Raw genomic sequence first — 23711 nt, 5'->3', positions numbered from 1 at the left:
TCATCCAACACTGGGAATGACCTAGACCAGTGATTCTCAAACGTTTTAGTCTTAGGACTACTTTACTCCATTAAGTAAGTGAGGACCCCGAGAGCTTTTGTTTATGCGGGTTATTTTTGTTGATGCTTACTATAATCGAAATCTTTAAAAATTAATTCATTGAAAAAGAACAGGAATAAACCCATGACGTAGTTTTATTGAAAAAAACAACTATATTTTCAACAATAAGAAAAATATACTTAGAGGCATGGTATTGGTTTACATTTCTGCACATCTCTTTAATGTCTGGCTTGATAGGAGATTACTCACCTCTCATACCTGCTCCTGCATTCAGTCTGTGGCTACCACACCCTTATTTAAGTCTCTTCTCAGGACCTTTGCACCTGCTTCTCATTTTACCATTAGGCTCTTCTCTTGGCCCTTTCCGTTATTATATCTCAGCTTAAATATCCTTTCCTCAGAGAAGTCTTTCTTGGCCACCTGTTTACGTTTGTACCCTTTCAACAGTTTGATCACAATGCCCTTTTTATTTCCTTCATACCACGTAGCACAATCTGTAATTATTTTGTGTATTGATCTGTTCACCTCTTTATTTCTTGCCTGGGTAATTAGCATGTGAACTAAAGCTAGTTCTCCAGTGCTTAGTAAGCTCTAAATAAAAACCTCCTGCTTTTATGGATGGGTAGGTCGGTGACGGATGGGTCCAGAACTTGGAATCTCATTTCTAAAATGAAGTCAGGCTTTGCATATGGCACTTAACAGACTCAGCAAATGTACATTTTGAAGGAAAATATGTTAGGATAAAACACTAAAGCTGAAAGGAGCTTAAGATCATGTATCTTAGGACTCTTATTTTACAGAGGACAAAAGTAAAGCTCAGATGATTTACAGAACCTTGCTTTTCTCACTGAACATCAATAGGGTTTCTAATCCCCCCTGTGTTAACCGCCCACAAAATTTAGTCATGTATTTATGCCAATCTGCTTGTTTGTTTTCTGTTTGTTGATAGGTCTGTTTGGTTTCTGTCTTAACAGTTTTTATCAGTATTTGAGGTCGATTATAATAACATAAATAATGGAGGCATGAATATAAAATTAATTCACATCTAAGAGAAACAAGTGTAAAAATCATTGAGGTTGCTAATAATAACGATTCCTATTGCCAAGGCAACTGAATATATTATGTGAATATTGAAGTGACTTTTAGTTACCTGACTTTGTGCCTCTGTCCTGTAAAGGATAAAGAGTTGGCCTTCTGCAACTGTCACAAAAATTTATTGGGAAACTCAGACCATAGACTGATTCAATTGATAACCAATTACTCTGGATGAATAGTTAGATTACTAACAATACAACATTAAAGAAACCTTTAAGATACAGTTTGTTTGGATGCATGGAGATACCTGTGTTAAACACTCCATGGTGAGAAACACCACATAAGCAGGGGACTTTATTTAGTGAAGGTCTAACAGAATCTGTGGCAGAGAAATGTTGCACCATAGTGCTTTAGTTTATATAATAAGGATAATACAAAACCTGCTTTTCCTGGCATTTTCCCAGCCAGAGTTCCTTATTGACCAGCAATTCTTTACAGCCACTTACTATGATAAATAATGATCATATAGTCATAGCCCCCAAGGCACAGCCGTGACTCCCAGGCACTGCTAGATTCCAAAATATCTTCTTAATATTTAAAAAAAGATTTAATATGTTCACTATCATTTTGGCATTAAACCTCATTTCTGTCAGTAGCCCCATGTTTTCTGGTTCCTTACGCCTAGAGGATTGCAGCTGTATCTGAGGCGTCCTCCACCCTCCATATCCGTTTCTTATTTTGAAATATCACAAACTCACATTTCCCTCTGTTTCACTTCTGAATCTTTTCCGGGGTTCACTCTCTCAGGAATGGCATGCAAACCATCCAGTTGGGCAAATCAGAAATCTAGGGGTCATCCATTCTTGATACCTCTTTCTACCTTGCTTCGCCCTCTATATATTCAACCCATGAACCAGGTCCTGTCAGTGTTACCTTAAAGGAATCACTCAAACCCACCCACTTTGCTATGCTTCCATTGCCACCACCTAGGCCAAGCTACCATCATCCTTCATGTGAACTTCCACAGTGGTTTCTAAACTGATCTTCTCCGTTCATTCTGGTCTCTTCTCCACCCTGCATCTGAAGTATTTTTTGAAGGTGCTAATCTGATCATATCATAGGTTGTTTATCTTCCCCCATTGTCTTCCTTATCAAGGGCTTTAAGTATCTAGCATGGTTCGTATCTCCTATCAAAAAACAAAAAGTCACAGAGATAACAACTATAAACTCTGGAAAAAACATTAAATAAAAGCTACTTACGGCAACTGACAAGTGAACAAAAGCTGATTTGGAACATTTGGAAGTCAACACTTAGAAGAAGAGAGTGGCACTAGCTAACTTTCTCTGTTTCATTTTGTTTATTTTTTAATGAGTTTAAGCCTGAAGAAAGACTCCATTCTGTTGCCAACTAAATTTCTGATGGAAAACCCACAGACTTACTTATTTGAAGTGCCAGAGGATTTGGGGAAAACACAGCTACTGAAATGTGAGGAGGAGAATTCAAGAAAGGAGTGAACCAGAGAGGCAGTGCCCTAAAATCTATGTTTTTTGCTCAAATCTCTGGTGAACCTTGAATCATGTATGCATGGGAGAAACTCCAACCTTCCTAGATAATGCCAAAAGAACTGAAAAAGGCTATCCCAACCTCTAGGGAGACAAGAGTTTTATAGTTTGAGCTTAGTTAACTGCTTACTTGAAAAACAAAACAAAACAAAATATTACTCTTCAGAGGAACATGTTAAGAATCCACAATTTCTACGATATATCACTCATAATGGCTACGATACAGTCCGAAATTACTTGATATACAAAGAAACAGGGAAATATGATGCATTCTTAAATGAAAAAATAATGGAGATCAATCCCTAGATGACCCATGTGCTAGAATTAAGCTTCTGGGATTCTGTAGCAGCTATTATAACTATGCTTGAGGATGTAATAAAAACTATGATCATAAAGAATGAAAAGAGTAAGTTTCAGCAGAGAAATAGAAACACAAAAAAAGAACGAAGTGGAAATTCCCGAACTGAAAATTACAGCATCTGAAATAAAAAAAATTCACTGGTTAGGCTTAACAGCAGACTGGAGGAGACAAAGAGTGAGTAAACATAAAAATGGACAATAGAAATTATATAGTCTGAAGAAAAGGGAAAAGATGAAGTTCAAAAATGAACAGAGATTTGAAAAAATACTTCCAAAGGTGTAACATACTTGTCATTGGAGCCCCAAAAGAGATGAGAAAAAGTATGAAGCATAAAACAAATATTTAAAGAAATAGTAGCTGAAATTTTCCCACATGTGTTGAAAGACATACATTTACAGATTGAAGAAGATCATAGCAAGACAGTGGAACAATATCTTTAATAATAATTATAAAACTGTTAACCAAGAAATTCAAGGCCCTGTGCATAGTCCATTCTCCGCCAACCCTTCAGCCTTACCAGCTCTCCTGGCTTTCTGCATTTTTTCCCAAAGATTTTATTATTTATTAGAGAGAGAGTGTGTGTGTGCACACTCAAGTGGGGAGAGGGACAGAGGGAGAGGGAAAGAGAGAATCTCAAGCAGACTCTGTGATGAGTGTGGAGCCCAAGATCATGACCTGAGTTGAAATCAAGAGTCAGACGCTTAACCAACTGAGCCACCCAGGCATCCCTCTTGCTTTCTGCATTTTATCCTCAAAGACTTTGATCAGGATCTTCGTAATTGTTGTTTCCCTCTACTCATTTTGCTCACCTTTTCTCTGTTCTTCCTCCCCAACACATGTATTTTAGTCTTAATCATCCTTCAGATCTCTGCTGAAGCATCCCCTCCACATGGAAATCTTCCCTGACATCCCACCTAGGTCTGGTTTCTCAGTTACAATTCCCATCCAATCATGTTTTCTTCAGAGCACTTAACTCATTTTGTTATTACTTACTCATTTTACTAATCCCTGGCTTCTCCACTAGACTCTGTGAGAACAGAGATCATGGCTGCTTTATATTGTCAGCCCCTTACATAGAGGCTGGCATATCACAGGTAATTCATTCAACATTATTTAAAGGAATGAATGAATGGAGATACCACCATTTTAAACAATCATTGTCTCATATCTGGATTACAGTCACTTAGCTAGTCTGCTACTATTCCCAGCCTCTCTCAGTTTCTCAAGGAAATCAGTAATAGCTTTAGAGTTTCTCCACTTTTATTGGTATACTGTATGAAAGACAATCAAAATCAAGAATCAGAGCAAGCTGGTCTTTTAAATTCATACATGACACACAATTGTAAACAAAATAAAACAATCACATAGAATCACATGTACAAATTGTGGTCCTATGTTGGGTCCCCATATTTTTGTTTTTTCTTTTTAATTTAATGACCCTTAAAAGTCTATAGTCTAAACCATGGCTATTGAGCCTCTGAAGCCCATATTTAGCTAAGCACTTCTCTAAAGAGTGTTCCTTGACTGCTCTTTTCTGAGAGTTCCTATTGCTTCTGTAGTCAAAATCACTATTTAGAACAATGGGGTCCATTGTTCTAAACCTAAATTTCCTCATTTGTAAAATTAATAATTATACCAACCTCATGTAATTGACATGCATAAATACTTAGCTCAGTGCCTGGTCAATAATAAGTGTTTAATAAATGGTAACTACTATTATAATAATGTTTGTTCATGATCCCAATCTAGTATAGTGCTATATATTATATATATGGCATATAAATTATATATATGACATATAAATTATATATAGTGCTATATATATGTGACATAAATTCTATATATTTACATATATATAAAATAGATGCTTGATATATAAAATAAAAATTTAGCCTTGGGGCTGAATGAGTGTGGAGGGCTCCACACTCATCACAGAGTGTGCTTTAGCACTTTAGTTATCATTTAAATCATTCAAAATTGGTCACTTACGTTGCCACACATGGTAACACTTTATTAACAAGAATAGTTTAATAAACTCCACATCCTGTTCCTTCATGTCAGGTAAGTGGAATGAATGTGTATTAGGTACTCCTTAGTCAATGTTTTATAGCATATATTTGCAAGGATCCAGTAGTTCTCTGGAAATCTTAAGCTCTAAAAGGGCACCGACTATGGCTAGCTCTCTAACTGCCACCGAGTACACTTGGTAAGAGGTAGGACTGACTTAGCTCAGTGTCTGGAAATCAGTAGAAATTTAATAGGTGTTTGATACACTGAATCCAGTTGAACCCAACTTGAGTATTTCTAGAGTCTGGTCCTTTTACATTCCCTTCCTCTCACTGAACTTAATAGCTGGGAAGCCAGTCGTCCCTTCTCCATTACTCACACACACAGTGCCCCTATGGTTACTTTTCTGCTAACTCAGTTTATATTACGTGCATGTTTGGAAGAACAGTTAATTATTTCCAATTGGTAAAACCAAAATGTCCAATTTCCTACAAATGAGATTATAGGGAAGAGTGTCCTAAATACCTGCTCTCTGGAGTATTTTCTCACCTCTCTTTACCTTGCACTGTCAATTATTATTGCAGTTAAAGTTTCCACACAAAGAAGACAACGTCAGTGTAATTCAATCTCTTCCATAATGTGGCAGCAGGAGCGATGTCTCCAAAATTAAAATGGGGTTAAAATTTCCTAAAAAGCCAGTGCAATCTATTTCAATTTTAACTGACTGTTCATCAAAATCAGATTCTGGCAGAAGCACATGTCCACATTTTTCCTAAAGAGAATAAGTTCTGATATTTTTATATAAAACAAAATCAATAATTAAAAAAACCCTCAACCAATTAAATGTAATATGGAAATAGCTAGGGTTCTTCCTTAATCTCTTTCCACACTATTTTAATACTCTCCTCTCCAACATAATTAATGCATACTGAATTTGGTAATAATGAACAATAAGTATTGACTAAATACCTAGTATGTGCTGAGTATTTCTCTGATACCCAGAGAAGTTGCTCTCTGATTTGGGGTATGATCTCAGGGTCTCCATACTGTTCAATGTTTATACATGTTAACTGGTCTAAATATATGTATTTTGTATATTTGATTATAATGGATACAGCTTTAATGCCTTGTTTTTAAAACAAAAGGAGGGTAGTATCTGACAAAATATTTAAAGTTGGTACCAACTTACTAAAATTGCTATTTCAATAACTAGGTATACTAGGTATTGAATTTCAAATCAAAGACAGTGTAAGTTAAAACTTAGAAGAAAGTACAGTAATTTCCATGCAGTAGAAATACAACTTACAGAACGAAAGAACTGTTACTGATCCAGATCATCCACAAGTGTGGGCAAAGTGGTACTTTACTGAACCAGAGGATGAGTTATTAGAATAAGTCCATTTAATTTTTTATTTCTTTTCCTTATGCTGAAAGATTTAGACATAACTATTAATGTAGCACATTTTTACCTGTTTTTTGAAGCTGAAAAACATGCTGGGGTTTCCTGTGTTACAGCCTCAGTGGATGACATACAATTTGAGGAGACAGCTAGGTAAGTGGCATCACTCTACCACTCCTTTCTCCTGGGCTTATTGCCTCATTTACAACATAGATTTGTGGCACCTTTGCTTATTTATTTGGACTCAGTGATCCAATTTGTTAATAAAATAAATAACAATTGACCTCATGTAAATCAGTAAAATAGTAATTGCAGGATCTACTTTTAGTAAAGACTTTTAAGTGTAAATTCATAGTCCTGATTTTGTGAGACACAGCTCTCAGAATAGATGCATTTTGGTAGAGACAGAGCAAGATTTCTAAAAGCTGCTTCTTAATGGCTTCTTCCTCTACTAGAAGAATAATTAATGATAACAAGTAGGTCTATGATGGTGAATTTCATCATTAGGTTTTGGGTAAACATTAATTCATCTGACTACAGATGTTAAATTATGAAAAACATATTATGTGTGGGAGTGTGTATGTGCTTTACCATCTCATATTGCAGAAAATTTCAAGATCAATGAAGATTTCAAACATACACAAAAGTAGAGAGATTAGTATAGTATATCCCCAAGGACTGTCACCTAACTACAACAGTGATCAACTGATGGACACTCTTGTTTTATCAGCACCTGTCCATACTCCCCCACATACCTGGATTATTTCAAAGGAAATCTCAGGCATCGTCTGTGAATATTTCATCATATATTTCTATATGATAAGGGCTCTTTTAGAAAACATAATAACATAATCACAACACCATTAACAAATCGTTATTCCCAGTGGTCTCAAAAAATGTGTTTTTTTAATTAAACAATTGGTTTCTTGAATCAGGGTTCAATATGGTTGATAAGTCTTTTAACATATAATTTTCTCTCCTTTCTTATCTCTTAGTTTATTTATTAAAGAAACCTGGTCATTTGTCCTATAGAGTTTACGACATTTTGTATTTGCTCATTGTATCCCTGTTTTAGAAGTTCACCCATTCTTTGTATTTCTTGTAAAATGATAGCAACATCTAAAAATTGATTTGATGAAGTTTTGATATTTTGGTAAAGCTAGTTCTTATCAAGAGCACATAATGTCTAATGATCATTACCTAAAGCATTATTTCATTAGACATTGGTAAAATGGTGATATGCCAATCCTATCATTTGTTCTTCATTTATTTTCTTGAATTATTTGTATAGAGAGACTCTTTATCTCATTAATTACTTGGTTACCCTTAGGTAAAGTTTGTCCAGGAAAGACAGGCTTAATTCTTTTCCTTTATTTAGTGTCATTATAAGCCTGTGGACTTTAGCATATTTGATACATTTCAAATTGGATGTGGTTATTCTTATGGGTGCTCAAACTGCCTCATCTTTGAGCAGTGGGGGATTCTTCAATTTGGTTCCTAAGTTGTTTGGTCATAACCGCAAAGTTAGAAGCCTTTAATAACTCCTTTGCTTTCTGGTATGACAAAGTGGACTCATCTTTTTTATTTCCTTACAAAAACTTAGTCACAAATTTCTTCAAAAGAAATAGTAAGTAGAGATCACAATTTGGGCAGAAAATGTACTCATTTATAAAGGGTTGGTCATTATTTCTAGGTTTTTTTCAGGGGACAGAATTAAGAATTATTTGTTTTTTAAAGGGTTTATTCTAATACCTGTAATAAATGGGATTATATGGTTTTACTTAATTTCTTTGATTTTATGTTTGTATCTCCGTTTTTTGTTTTTGTTTTTCCCTGAATATCTTGATCCTTGAAGACATGAACATAACTTAACAAGGAAAAGGAAAAGAGAAGGTCATCTGTTTCTGGTCTTGGATGGTTCTCAAAGACCATGGAGGTAGTTGCCATGGTTTTCAAGCCCTAAGTAGTCTGTCCAGTGAGATGCTCAGTCTGTTTCTCTAGCCTTACTGTTCATATTTATCTATTTGACATTTATTTATTTAGATACAAACAAAATTAAGTTAAATAAAACCACATGCATGAAGAAATTACTTCAAAACTGACACAGAAGAAATTTTTGGCAGGAATTAGAATCACAGACATGGTAAGACCTTTATAGCTCAGCCCAGCCTTCTCTTTGTATCCATGAGAAACTGAGGCCTAATGCCCTGAGCAAACCCGGGGACAGAGGGTGCTTTGAGCCTGGATCTTCTTACCCTTAATCCAGTGCTTTCCCGGACCCACTGCTTCTGTGTTTGTGACCAGCAACTTTTACTGAACACTTCCCAATGGTGGTTCTCCTAGGCAGCTGGAGTGTCATGGAAAGAGCTCTGGACATTCTAGAGTCTTGTGGATGCAGATAAAGGTCCAAGGACTAAGCTCGCATACTAGCTATGTGATTTTCCCTTAAGTAGAAAAAAATTGACATGTGTTTGTATCAGCAAAATTACAAATTACTACAAATCCAAACTTATTTAGGACTACAAAGAAGCACCATTATTAAATTTAGGAGTGGCAACAGTGTGTTTAAATAAAATATCTATTATATAGTTTTCAATCTTAAATTCTGTAAATTAGACTTAACTAGTAACCTCATCAGTGAAATGTGGGTTGCCATTTTGCTCCATTTTGCACCATTTTGTGTTTGTGTTATCAGAAAGGATTTGTGGCCAGTAACATCATGGGAAGGGACCTGCTTGTATTTTTTACATGGGAGCTGAACCACAAAAAGAGAAAATTGAAAGCTACATATAGAAAGCCATATAATTTGGTTATAAACCACATTGGATATTGTTTAAATTCTCAAATACTTATTGCCAGTACGAAAAGTACTGCTCTGGACTCAGTAGGATATATGAATGATTATGGCACAATTTTGGAGTGTAGCGGTCACGGAGTCTGGTGACAGTCAGACAAATACATAATCATCAGAATAGGAAGCATGATAGGATGCAAGCCTAGGGTGAAAGATAAACTCCATTCTGTGGGGTAGTTTAAAAGGTGCACATTTTGACTGGAGAATCAATGAGAGTGATAGCATTTAATGTGTGCCTCAAGTGAGGTATAGATTTTCATCTGGTGACTAGGAAAAGGGCTTCACCTAATGAGGCATGTGTACAAATCTAAGCACGAGTGTAAGAAGGAGCAGAAAGTGCTCAGGGAGAGCCTGATCTGCAAAGAGGTGATGCCCCAGCTCTAGACTGGGGCCACGTAACAGAAGACCTTGAATGCCATGCTATGAAGCAGGTTTGATTTAGTTGAAATTCTGGTCGTTCCACTCATTTGACATTCAGTGTTGAGAGTCTGGTTTCGTGGACAACCAGGTTCTTTGGAATTCCCCTGCTCTTATTTATTTTTATTTTTTAAAAAAGATTTATTTATTTAGAGAGAGAGTGTCCGTGAACACACACGGGGGAGGGGCAGAGGGAGAGGGAGAGAGAAAATCCCAAGCAGACTCCCTACTGAGTGTGGGGCTCAATACGGGGCTCAACATGGGGCTCGACACAGGGTTTGACCCCACGACCCTGAGATCATGACCTGAGCTGAAACCAAGAGTCAGACACTCAACAGACTGAGCCACCCAGGTGCCCCTGGAATTCCCCTACTTCTAAAGGCAGGACACGGTTCCGAGAAGAGACAAAGTGGCCTGTGCTTTCCCCCCGCTCAGGTCTGACTGACAGAGAGGCATAAGATTTTTATAGTTGATGAGTACAAAGTACTACTATAGTTTTGAAGAGGTACTCTAACTCTGCCTGGCAGGATTACTGTGAATCTCTCCTAGAAACTTTACCAAACAGAGCTAGGAGGTTTACAAGGAAGAAAGAAAATTGATTTGGGTTTACATGTGCTGGATGTGGAGATTAAGATAAACTGGGTGATGTGTGTGAAGATAGCTAACACTGAGCCTAGTAGAGCCTCCATGACTATTAGTTGAATCTGTTGAGAGAAATTTGGAAATATGGCTCTGAGTTTCAAGAATGAGGTCCAGGTTAAAATGTAGGTTTGTAATCATTTCTATAAAGATGACAGGATCATGGACAAGAACAAGGTCTTCTAGGAAGAGGGTGAAGTGAGAAGAGAATAGGACAAAGGACAGAAATTAAGGCAATGTCTACACTGAAGGGATGGATTAAGGAATAAAAATCAGTGAAGGAAACTGAGATAGAAGAGAGGATGCTGTTTTGGAATCCAAGGGAAGTGAAAGCCTCCTGAAGAAAGACATTAAATGAGGTGAGATGTTGGATTTAGCTGTTAGGAAGTGACTGTGGAGGGATCAGAAGTGAGATGTGGAGGCAATAGCCATATTTGAGAGGTTGAGAAGTGAATGGGAAATGAAGCCCTCAAACTTCGGCCCCTGGCAAAATCCTCATCTTTGAAGAGCCATCTCAACGTCACCTCTTCTGTGACTCCTTTCCCAACTTTCTGAATTAGCCTCTTCTTATAGGTGCTTTTGTAATACTCAATCCTTTCTTTCTTGAAAAATTTCATAGCATTGCCCTTCATCTGTCTACATACTGGTGTCCCAAGTGAAGACTGGTTCTCTTGCAGTTAGCAACCTTATTTTGTTCAGCACTGTATTCCTGAGGTCTTAGCTTAATGCCAGGACTAGTTGTAACTCAGTAAACATTTCCCAAATGCATGAGTTAGGAAAAAAAAAAAAAGGAATATTTTAGGGAGTTTGAATATGGAGGAGAAGAGAAAAAATTTTAAGAAAGAATAGGCTTGAGAGAAAAATCTTTAGAAAGAAGAAGTCTTGAGCATTTTTGTAGACTGATAAGAAGTCAGGGAAGGGGCAGAGATTGAGGGTACAAAAGAGGAAAATGCTAAGCAGGCCTCAGGAGGGAAGAAAGGTAATGAGGAGGTGGGTCAAGGGCACAGGTACAGAAAAAGGTCTGGAAGAGACCTGTCTTCTTCCTCCGAAACAGAAGAGTAAGGCGAAGAAAAGGGAGTATAGTTTAACTTTGAAAGTAAGGGAGAAAAATTGAGGAGGCTTACATTGGGTAGACCCTTATGGTAAAGTAAAGGGACAGAAGGTAACTGGGGGTCCTGAACACAAAAGGTCTGGAACACTTTCAGATTGTATGACCAGGATTCCTGTAATCGTGGAGAGTGAATGGGTCTTCCAGCCGTCCTGAGAGTCCATGTAAACCTGGTGAAGTTTATCAGTTTGCTCGCTCGCTAGTTTGTATCCATTTATTTGTGAACAGACATTTAAAAATAAATGTCAGTTCTATGGTTTGGTTTGTGTGTTTGTTTTATCTTCTCTTAAGGAAACAGCTGTGCTATAATCAAAGTATCTGTTGCAGATTTTGGAAGTCATTTTGCACACCATCTTTACAAAGGCCCTTTTCTGTTTGAATAGAAGTCAGCTAACCTACATGTGGCTTACAGTGCTTGGCATCTGTTTTAACAGCTGTCTTTTTCTGTTATCATTAACCCAAGGTTTCATATATGAACATTATCAGCATGATACACGGGGACTGCTCCATGGCATGTGCATTTAAGTGAATCTTTAAGTCTGAAATGAGATGTGCTAGGATTACTAAAGTCCCTCCCTCTCTTTTTAACTAGAATTGGACAAGTTATAACCATCAAAGCAAAAGTTACCAGAGCATTCAGCACAAGCATGGAGGTAAGTGACCCCTTTTCTTCTGACTATTGGTGCCCATCTCTTCAGAGGGCAGAAGAGGAGTTCTGGAATAATTTGGAGCTCATGAGATTCTGAATTTCACAAGGCCCTGGAATCTGTGGTCAGGCTCACAGGTAAATAATAAGGGCCTTGTGTTTCCCAGTCAACTCTGCTACTAAAATGAAATGTGATGCAATGCACTATTTTCACAGAGAAGGATACACAGACAGTAAACATACAAGGGAGAAGGGCACTCTCTTGGTTCTTTGCAAAGTATGGGTTTTATTTCCTAATTATTCTGACTCTACTTGTGCTCCATCTCTTCACCTTCTACTGGAAACTAGCCCCATCATTAGCTAGTTTTTGCAAGGCAGAGTAACTGAAGGGAGAAGACGTCCTCCTTTCTTCTACATCCACTTGGTTTTATTTTCTTTACCATAGTTGTGAAAGCAACATTTTCAGAGGCTTTTGAAATCGCTGTCCAGGTGAAACAGTCCCTTGTGTCCAGTCCCTTTGATCCCTGGACACAAAAGACGGGATGGGACTTACATTTGTTTGTTAGGGCTCCCGTAACAGAGTCCTGCAGACCAGGTGGCTTAACCAACAGAAATGTATTGTGTCACAGCTCTAGAAGCTAGAAGTCCTAAACCAAGGTGTCAGTAAGGTTGACTCTTTCTGAGGACTATGCAAGAGAATGTGCCCCAATGCTCTCTTCTGGCTTCTGGTGATTTGCTGGCAGTCTCTGATGTCCTTGGCTTCTGCATCACCCCCATCTCTGCCTTCATCTTCACGGGGTGTTCTTACAGTGTGTGTGTCTGTGTCCAAATTCCCCCTTTTTAGAAAGACATCAGGCACATTGGATTAGGAGCGCACCCTACTCTGGTGTGATCTCATGTTAACCAATTACATCTGAACCACCCCATTTCCAAAGTCAGGTCACATTGTAACATACTGGATTTGGTGGGGGACACAATTCAACCCATATTCTGATTCAATAAAACTGTTTGGCAATAACCACATGTATGGTGATGGCTTTACCCCAGTATCCATATGAACAGAATACAGAACACTTGCAATCACAAGAGAAATGTTTGTGTTAAAAACCAGATCTCTCAGCAGCAGTTGTGATGATGCTCTCTCAGCTGTGGGCTCCCCACTGGGCTTGGCCTCTCTCCTGAGGGCTAGTGCTCTTTATATTCAGCCCAAACATGGATAACAGCTCCCTTTCCTTTCTCCTTTTCCTTCTATTCCCTGAGATAAGCTAAAATTTCCAAAGGAAAAAGCTATAGATAACACGATGCCATTTTGTCCACATTAATTTCGTTATAAAACTGAGAGACTAAAGATTTTAAAGAGTTGTGGTACATCTCTCTAATGATCAACAAGCCATTCATGAATATCTTGTTTTCAAAAGCATATTTAGTAACAATGGGATTAGAAAATGCTTGTCAAATAATGCCAGTTTTTTAAATTGTAATATAAAACTATAAATACAGTATGATAACTTTATGTGTGTCTTTACATAACACACACGTAAAACTGGAAGAAAATTTACCTAAACATTAGTAATTATTAGCCTGGGTGGCAGAATTACTAATAATATTTGCTCTGAATAATCAGATTCCATTTTTATCTATTTTTATATTTACCAAACTTTCCATGGTAAATAGTATTTTTCTATAACCAGAAAAAAGTTATTTTTTAATTTTATAGAACATCACTGAACAAACAATGTTGCTTAAAAAGAAATTAAAATGCTGATTTTTAGGGACCCCTGGGTGACTCAGTCATTAAGCATCTGCCTTCGGCTCAGCTCACGATCCCAGGGTCCTGGGATCGAGCCCACATCGGGCTCCCTGCTCAGTGGAGAGCCTGCTTCTCCCTCTCCCACTCCCCCTGCTTGTGTTCCCTCTCTTGCTGTCTCTCTCTCTGTCAAATAAATAAAATCTTAAAAATAAATAAATAAAAGTAATAAAATGCTGATTTTATTCAAAAAAGAATGATGAAGTATATCACTGAATCTTGATTGCTACAATCTTGTGTGTTATCTGGATGGCTGGAAGTTTACTGATTTATTTTTCTTTTTGTTTTAGATCAGCATCAAGGTCATAGTACAGGACATGTTCACTGGTATTGAGAAACTTGTTAGTGTGGCTTTCTCTACATTTGTAGCCAAACCAGTTGGAGAAGAAAAGGTAAATTTTCTGTGTGAAGGAGTACCTAGCATGTTATTCAGGGACATCTTAATGATGGCATCAGAATTATTATGGAAAAAAAGACCTTTCTTCTTACTGTGACATATGCTTTCCCAGGATTTGTTATCCACCCCTATTTCTGTAAAAGTTGTCATTGTGTGGTAATACAGCGTTATGTACCTTAGAGAAAGGGAGATGTTGCCAGTTGGTGAAAATGGAAAAAAAATACTGTTTTAAATGATCTGAAGGGTCTATTGGTTTCTCAAAAATAGTGTTTACTGGTTTTGTTCTTTTCTTTTGTGGTTATATAATTCAAAATTGAGTTAAAATAATTTTTTTTTCTTTAAAGCAAGAGCAACTTAGTAAGCAGTTGCATGTTATGGTCCAGTCATTTGTTTATACCTGATGGAAGAATGTCAAAGAGGCTAAACTAGTGAAGTTTAGAAATAAGCTTCAAGGCATATGAAGTAAAAACAGCCTTAAAATAAATATGTTGTTCTGATGTGTGTGCCCAGGGGGCTTGCATGACCATTGGCCAAAAGCAGCTTGTCTCTAGTCTGCCGGGGGTTTACTTATTATCGTTTCTTGGCTTTCCTTTTCAGGGTCAGGGTACCTAGGAGAGGGTTCACATTTAGTCTAAGCGTTTTTTTTGTTTTGTTTTGTTTTGTTTTGTTTTTTAAAGATTTTATTCATCCATTCATGAGAGACAGAGAGAGAGAGAGAGAGAGGCAGAGGGAGAAGCAGGCTCCCAAGGAGCAGAGAGCCCGATGCGGGACTCGATCCCAGGACCCTGGGATCATGACCCGAGCCGAAGGCAGACGCCCAACCATCTGAGCCACCCAGGCGCCCTAGTCTAAGCGTTTTTAAATGTCATAATCTAATTTAGAATTTAAATCTTTCACTGCAAGGATCACTCCAGAGGTGGGCACAGTGGTTTCTCCTAGTTCCACTTTGAAGCGACAAGGAGTACTTCTCACTCTACAAAAGCGTTCTTCCTCAGACTGCCTCCAACTTTAGAGCTGGGACAAAGCCATGTTTTCTGTGTACCCAACAGAGGGGACAGCAGAACAGCACTCACAAGCTACTCCTCAGTTGGGCCAGGAGGCAAAGAGATGGGTGGGTCTGAATTAGCCTGCCCTGATGGCTGGGTGGTAGGTGTCCCTGCAGACTCTCATGCACCAGGACACTTCTCCCAGTCCCTGTCCAATATTAGACACACCACAAGACATATTCACATTGCCCAAGGGCCTGCTTTTTCAAACTGAAGTTCATATCAGCTATTATTTAAAATGCAGCTTTCTGAAAATAAAATAAAATAAAATAAAATAAAATAAAATGCAGCTTTCTGGGCTGTGTCTCAGACCTACTGAATGAGAATCACTAGTATAGGAACTTGGAATCTGTACTTTGACAAAGCATCCCAGGTATCCTATGTTCATTAAAATCGAAGACATTGAGATAGGTCTTGCAAACCATTCTGTTTTTCTGGGAGTGCCCCCAAATCTCCAAACATTTGAGAATGAGAGAATATGGGGGTGAGTGCAAGTGACCAAAAAGAGTCTGCATCACCGTCCTGTTCCATGTTCTCATTCTGACCTCAGGGACTCATGGGTTAAGAATATAATAGTCACACTTCAGTTCAGCCTCTGCTGAGCCTGAAGAACTGTTTTCTGAAAGTGGTTCTGGAAGGTTGGTGCCTTGCGGTGCTGCCATAATAGGTTGGCTCAGGTAACCTTTACGTAAAGCACCTTTCCCAGACTTTCCAGCTAGGACCATTCTTCTTGTTCAGTGGTGCATCACTAAGAAAGCCATGAAAAATCAGAGGTTTGGTCTAAAACTGCAGGCCTATGTGCATCTCTGTCCAAAGTGAGTTTATTCCAGGATGAGATGGGCAGTGACTAGGCTTAGTTCATCAGTTGCACAGACTGGATCATCGAAGGACTCAAAAAACTCCGTAGGGGATGCTCGTGCAGGGCTTCACTAAAACTAAAAGAAATGGTATAGCAGGAGAAAGAAAGCACAGGCAAACATCAAAGAAGGTCAGGGCTTCCAGGCATAGTTCTCAGGGTCTTTTTCCTTTTTTTTTTTATTATTTTATTTTATTTTCTCATCATGATAAGTGCTCTCTTTAATCCCTATCCCCTATTTCACCCATCCCCCTACCCACCTCCCCTCTGGTAACCATCAGTTTGTTATTCATATTTAAGAGTATTTCTTGGTTTGTCTCTCTCTCTTTTTTTTCCTTTCTCATTTGTTTTTGTTTCTTAAAGTCCACATATGAGTGAGATCATATGGTATTTGTCTTTCTCTGACTTGTTTCGCTTAGCATTATACTCTCTGCTTCATCCTTGTAATAGCAAATGGCAAGATTTCATTCTTCAATGGCAATATTCCATTGTATATGTATATACCACATCCACATCTTCTTTACCCATTCATCTATCAGTGGACACCTGGGCTGCTTCCATAGTTTGGATATTGTAAATAATACTGTTATAAACATAGGGGTACATGTATCCCTCTGAATTAGTCTTTTTGTATTTTGGGGATAAATACCCCATAGTGCTATTACTGGATCATAGGGTAGTTCTATCTAACTTTCTGAGGAACCTCCATACTGTTTTCCAGAGTGGCTGCATCAGTTTTCATTCCCACCAACAGTGCAAGAGGGTTCCCCTTTCTGCACGTCCTCACCAACACCTGTTGTTTCTTGTGGTGTTGAATTTTAGCCATTCTGACAGGTGTGAGGTGATATCTCATTGTAGTTTTGATTTGTATTTCTCTGCTAGCTAGTGATGTTGAGCATCTTTTCATGTGTTTGTTGTCCATCTGGATGTCTTCTTGGGAGCAATGTCTGTTCATGTCTTCTGTCCATTTTTAATTTGGATTATTTGGTTTTTGGGTGTTGAGTTGTATCAGTTCTTCCTATATTTTGGATACTAACCCTGTATCAGATATGTCATTTGCAAATATCTTCTCCCATTCAGTAGGTTGCCTTTTAGTTTTGTCAATTATTTTCTTTGCTCCTCAGAAACTTTTTATTTTGTTGTACTCCCAATAGTTTATTTTTATTTTTATTTTCCTTGCCTCAGGAGACGTATCTAGAAAAATGTTGCTACAGCCAATGTCAGAGGAATTACTGCCTGTGCTTTCTTCAAGGATTTTTATGGTTTCAGGTCTCACATTTAGGTCTTTAACCCATTTTGAGGTTTTTTTTTTTTTGTATGATGAAAGAAAGGGGTCCAGTTTCATTTTTTTGCATGTGACTGTCCAATTTTCCCACCACTGTTTGTTGCAGAGACTGTCTTTTTCTTATTGTATATTCATTCCTCCTTTGTCAAAGATTAATTGATCATGTAATTGTGGGTTTATATCTGGGTTTCCTGTTCTATTCCATTGATCTATGTGTCTATTTTTGCCAGTACCATACTGTTTTAATTACTAGCACTTTGTAATATAACTTGCCAACTAGAATTGTGACACCTCAAGTTTTGTTTTTGTTTTTGTTTTTGTTTTTTATTTATTTATTTGACAGAGAGAGAGAGAGACAGCTAGAGAGGGAACACAAGCAGGAGAGTGGGAGAGGGAGAAGCAGGCTTCCCGCTGAGCAGGGAGCCCAATGTGGGGCTCAATCCCAGGACCCTGGGATCATTACCTGAGCTGAAGGCAGATGCTTAATGACTGAGCCACCCAGGTGCCCCTTGTTTTTCTTTTTCAAGATTGTTTTGGCTATTCGAGGTCTTTTGTAGTTCCATATAAATTTAAGGATTATTTGTTCTAGCTCTGTGAAAATGCTGTTGGTATTTTGATAGGGATTGCATTAAATATGTAGATTGCTTTGGGTGTATTGACATTTTAACAATATTTGTTCTTCCAATCCATGAGCATGGAATGTCTTTCCATTTCTTTGTATTGTCTTGAATTTCTTTGATCAGTGTTTTATAGTTTTCAGAGTACAGATCTTTCATGTCTTTGGTCAGGTTTATTCACAGATATTTTATTGTTTTTAGTGCATTTGTAAATAGGATTATTTTCTTAATTTCATTCTCTGCTGCTTCATTATTAGTGTATAGGAATGGAACAGATTTCTGTACATTGATTTTGTATTCTGTGACTGTATTAAATTTATTTATCACTTCTTCTTTGGTGGAGTTAGGGTTTTCTATATCATGTCATCTTCAAATAGTGAAAATTTTACTTCTTCCTTACCAATTCAGATTCCCCTTTTTTCCTTTTGTTGTCTAATTGCTGTGGCTAGGACTTGCAGTACTATGTTGAATAAAAGTGGTGAAGGTGGACAGCCATGTCTTGTTCCTGACCTTAGCAGAAAAGCTCTCAGTTTTTCACTCTCAGGGTCCTTTTCAGATATACAAAATATGCTTCATCTGTAGATTGGAGAGCCAAGACACAAGCTTTTTTTTTTTTTTTTTTTTTAAGATTTTATTTATTTGTCAGAGAGAGAAGGAGAGAGGGTGTGCACATGAGCACACAAGCAAGGGGAGCAGGAGGCTCCCCACTGAGCTGGGAGCCTGATGTGGGACTCGATCCCAGGACCCTGGGATCATGACCTGAGCCTAAGGCAGACGCTTAACCAACTGAGCCACCCGGGCATCCCAAGACAAAAGTTTACCAGGTGGACTTTTATACCCCAGTGGTCACACAACTAAAACAAGGCTGTGGAGTTAAACCAGTATAAGTTATCAAGTCTATATATTCCTAAACAAATTAGACAAGGCCGTGTACAGGAGTTTTAGACTTCAAAGCAGCATATTATGAACCACTAGCTGCTTCGTCTTCTTGGCTAAGGATCAGTGCCAGCCCTCAGGTATCCTGGAAATGAGCATGGAATTATCCCCATCCAGTCTCAAGGTGACTTCCTTATGCACACAGGTCAAGAGACAGGCATTTATGGCAGAGCTTGAGCCCTTGGTTCTGTTGCATCATATTTTTAGGTTTCTGGAGGTCAAAGCTTTGTTCTGACCTTTTGATTCTTTTAGTTTGCTTATTAGATAATGTTTTCACCATGTGATGAAATTTCCAAATTAGAAATAACTCTCAGTACTTGACAGCTTTCTCTAGAACATCTTTATTCCCTCCCTTTGAGATCTTAATTTTGCAAGAAGTAGAAAACATTTCTTGGTAAGAGTTCAATGGACTCAAAGTCCCCCTTCTCATTCATTAATTTGAAGAATTTTTTTAGTTTGCAGCTCTGTTGAAAAATTTAAAAAGCAGGGAAAATTAATATTTAGAAAACTCTTTAAAGCACATATCTTATTGTATGAAGAAATAATTAAGCCTATATTGATTTTTTTAGTTTAAAAATATTGTAAGAAAGAAATTTAGTCAAACAATATGTGTAAAAAGACCCAGAAATTCTCTATTTATTTTGAGTTAGAAAACAATGTAACATATCATTAGTTTTACAAAATTCGTGTGTGCTCTTATAATTTAACAAGGCAATGTTTTTCTTTCTCTAGATTCATTTAAAACCAGTCACACTTCTAACTGAGCAAGATCATGTGGAACATAATCTGGCTTCTGAGAGAAGGAAAGTTCGATTACATCATGAGGATACCTTTAAAAACTTGATGACGGAAAATAACAAGTTTGACGGTCAGTAACTCTACTTATAGGAACTTTAATTATATGACTGTGACAAGTGAAAGGGTCTTTTCTTAGAGCACACTTCTTTTCACCTTATTATTACAATTTGGCCCCGGCGATGCTAGGTATCTTCCCCAACAAACCTAGTGGCTGGAGAAGGAAGGTCCTGGCCACTTCAAAATATAACTGCTGACACCGAAGACCTCTTTAAATTGATGCTTCTCCACGGGAAGAGACAGGAAAGAAGGGTGACAGGGACCAGGCAGTCCTTATTGGTAAGAATGCGCTCAGTAGTGATCAACGAATAAAGGAATGACAACGCAATATATCCATCTGGTGCTTCACAGTTTACTAAGCAGTCTCTCATTCATTACTTCATATGAGCTGATTATAATATCAACAAAGGAGGAAACTGAACCTGAGCAGGGAAGACCCTTGCTAAAGATCACAGGACGCACTTTGATTCTATTCTTGCTATGAACCGAAGTGCTAAGATTCTATTCCTGTTTCCTGGCTCTTCCCCAGTAACACTGGGTTTGATGAGCCAGAGTGTCTTAGTTCTCTGGCTGTGATCTCCCAGGCTCTTTGAGGCCTCATGGGGCCAGAATGGCAGGGAAGAAAGGGCTGCCTTGCCCCTCCCCTGCCCTTCCTTTTCTTCTGACCCCATCTCCTGCAGCCCCAGGGGAGATGACCTACTGGGGAGAGCAAAGTGGTGAGGTTGGAAGTGGAGTGGTCCAGCTCAAGTCCCTCTGCTCACCACTGCCAGAGGGGCCAGGAAGTTCATAGAAGGTCCAACTCCCTCCTGAGCTCCGAAAGCAGACACATGTAGAAGAGGAAGGAAAGGATGAATACCTACCATTTATATCAACATGGATGGAACTGGAGCAGATTATGCTAAGTGAAATAAGTCAAGCAGAAAAAGACAATTATATGGTTTCACTAATATGTGGAATATAAGGAATAGCACAGGATCATAGGGACAGGGAGGGAAAACTGAATGGGAAGAAATCAGAGAGAGAGACAAACCATGAGAGACTCTTGACTCTGGGAAACAAACTGAGGGCTGTGGAAAGGGAGGTGGGTGGGTGGGGGGGTAACGGGTGGTTGTAACAGGGTGGATGGGCATTAAGGAGGGCACATGATGTGATGAGCACTGGGTGTTATACACAGATAATGAATCATTGAACATTACATCAAAAACCAATGATGCCTTATATGTTGGATAATTGAATTTAAATAAAATAGGAATGGGATAAATCTGTAAAAAAAAAAAAAAGAAGAAGAAGAAGAAGGAAAGGAGATGAGAAAGGATCAGAATGAGAATATTAAAAGAGAGGAAGGAAGAAGAGGACACACAGATGCCAGAGGAGAGAGAAAAGGCAGAGGCAGGGGTGATCTGTAGGGGGGCAGGGGTTTTATTTTGCTCTTCATGACGTCATCGTGGTCCTGGGACCACCTCACAGATGCCCTTTGCATTGGAAAAAAAAGTTTTTCAAAGGCTTCTATTCTTGTAGAACTTTAAAAGACAATGCCCATTAATTACCAAGCTACTTTTAAAGAAATGAAGACATCATCATTAAATTACTGTGCTGAGAAGAGTCCATCCTTTTGTAAAGATGGTCACGGTACCAAACTATATTTAAAATGCGTTTTGCTAAAGTAATGAAATGGCTAAACCATGAGAGCAAGGGCATGCTAGAGAGAAAATTCAAGGTGGAAGGAGGCAGGACATGACAAGATAGGACTGTGTCATGGAGGCTCTCTTAGGCCAGGCAAAGAGGCTTGACCTTTCTTCTCTCCTTGAGGGAAGCTGATAAAGATTTGGGCAGGGTTGCATGATTAGGCTGGCACTTAATATGGTCATTCTGCATAGAGGAGGGGAGACTAGAGGGATGGAGGCCAGGCAAGGGGAGAGGAGCAGCTACTCCAGGCAATGATTATAGAGAGCGGAGGGGAAAAGGCCAAAAATATGCAAGGGATAACATCAGCAGAATAGGGTCACTCATGTGGGGAGATGGGTGAGGAAAGTAACTCTCAAGTTTCTGGTCTGAGCAACTAGTTAGCTAATGGTATCATGAATGGAGCTAATACATAGGAGGCGGAGGAGAGGGGCACTCTTGATGAAGGTGGATGATGAGTTTAGTGTAGTCTGACGTGCATGTGGAACAACCAAAAGGACAAAACCAAGGCTGGGAAGAGTTAGTTTGAGGCACAACAGCTTACAGATGGTAATTCAAATGAAAGAGTACCTACAAGTCACCTAGGGAGGGCTCACAGTGGCACAAGGGTGGTGGGCCAAGAGTGAAATTTGGAGAACATGGCCATTTAAGAGGTGATTAGAGGAGGAGGATGGATCTACAAAGGAGACCTAGAGGGACTAGTGGGAGGGGTGCAGGGAGAACCAGAGAGACTAGCATCATAAGCCAAGGGAGTAGAATTACATGAAGAAATGAGAGGTCAACTGTGTTCCAGAAAGTTAGGAATAAAAACTGTTCACTGAACTTGGAATACAGAAGTCATTCCTATGTGCTGCAGCCATTCAAATATAGAGGTTAAACGATTGTAATTGACTTCAGTTTCAGTTTGTTAGGAAGTTGGCAGATCACATCTACCAGTCTGGTTCAGTTTAGAATTATAGATTTTTAGGAGTCTGTTTTTATCATGTGTCCTCTAATCTGCCTGAGAATAGATTATTCTACATTCCTTTGCACAAAACAACTTTTAATCTAACTTTGTTGATTTGATCTTTTTAGAAATTTTACTAGCTTTCATGCCATCAAGATACTGTAGAACCTAAAAGCGATTTCTCTTAGTGTCAGAGCCGGACCCTAGAACTTTAAGTTGCCATGAGTGCCTGGTTTGTCCACCTGCTACCTGGTGTATCTGGGTGGAGTTTGTTTTGAACTGGACAACACCTTCTAAAGGAAGATAGCTAGATCATCTTTGTTATTGAACCATGTTTTTAGAAAACCCAGGGTTCTACATTGATAGTAATATCACAACCAATTGGAATCTCTTTCAAGATTTTATGTGGTTGAAATGCATATTGTTAGAACAGTAAGAAATTTGAGTCAAAACCATATGCTTTCAGAAGAAAAGGGAAACAAATGACATTAGATTATGTAAAAGCAGGACTTCTTTGGAATGTGTTCTTGTACCACTGGGTCATTGTTTGGAAGCTTGGCTTGTAGGAAAAGACTTCATATTTAGAGCATTTTTTTTTTAAAGATTTTATTTATTTGACAGAGAAAGACACAGCGAGAGAGGGAACACAAGCAGGGGGAGTGGGAGAGGGAGAAGCAGGCTTCCCGCCAAGCAGGGAGCCCGATGTGGGGCTCAATCCCAGGACTCTGGGATCATGACCTGAGCCGAAGGCAGATGCTTAACGACTGAACCACCCAGGCACCCCAAGAAATCAAATCTTTATGAGCATTATCCTGTGTTGATCCTTTCTGGTTATGAGAAGGAAAACTAGAATATCCTCAATTCAGGTCAAAGTTCCTGACCCAAAATTGTAGAATGAAGGCAAAAATTGCCCAAGCAGAATGATGACACAGTACTTAATGAACATCCAAAGTCCAAATATTGAAATTGACCTCTGGACAAGTATGCTCTGACTTGGAAGCCTGCAGAAAGGGTGAAGTTTGTTTACCATACTTAACCTGAGTACACAGCCAGAGCTGTGAGCCTGACTTGGTCTCTGAGCCTGGGAGAGCCATATTTCTCCACTGATTGACAATTACCTGCAAATAGGTATGCTTCAGCACCGAGGTCACCTGTACTCCGTATATTTCTGCATACGTGCTATAGTGGGTGCTC

The 23711-nt window shown here is 38.6% G+C and overlaps 1 protein-coding gene across 1 annotated transcript in view; it reads left to right on the top strand.

Moving 5' to 3' along the window:
- The window catches only part of ACOT12 (acyl-CoA thioesterase 12), a 93660-nt gene that overhangs the window by 10167 nt on the left and 59782 nt on the right, over positions 1-23711 (top strand). The window contains exons 3-6 of the mRNA XM_035014764.1: positions 6509-6578; positions 12036-12096; positions 14187-14288; positions 19766-19901. Coding sequence (XP_034870655.1) covers positions 6509-6578; positions 12036-12096; positions 14187-14288; positions 19766-19901 — 369 coding nt within the window. The remainder of the gene's footprint in view (positions 1-6508; positions 6579-12035; positions 12097-14186; positions 14289-19765; positions 19902-23711) is intronic.

The sequence above is a fragment of the Mirounga leonina genome, unplaced genomic scaffold (genome assembly GCF_011800145.1).
Source record: "Mirounga leonina isolate KUSES-001 unplaced genomic scaffold, KU_Mleo_1.0 Mir_168, whole genome shotgun sequence".
Lineage (NCBI taxonomy): Eukaryota > Metazoa > Chordata > Mammalia > Carnivora > Phocidae > Mirounga > Mirounga leonina.
The sequence above is the reverse complement of the archived record's forward strand: the minus strand, read 5'-3'. Positions and strand labels throughout refer to the sequence as shown.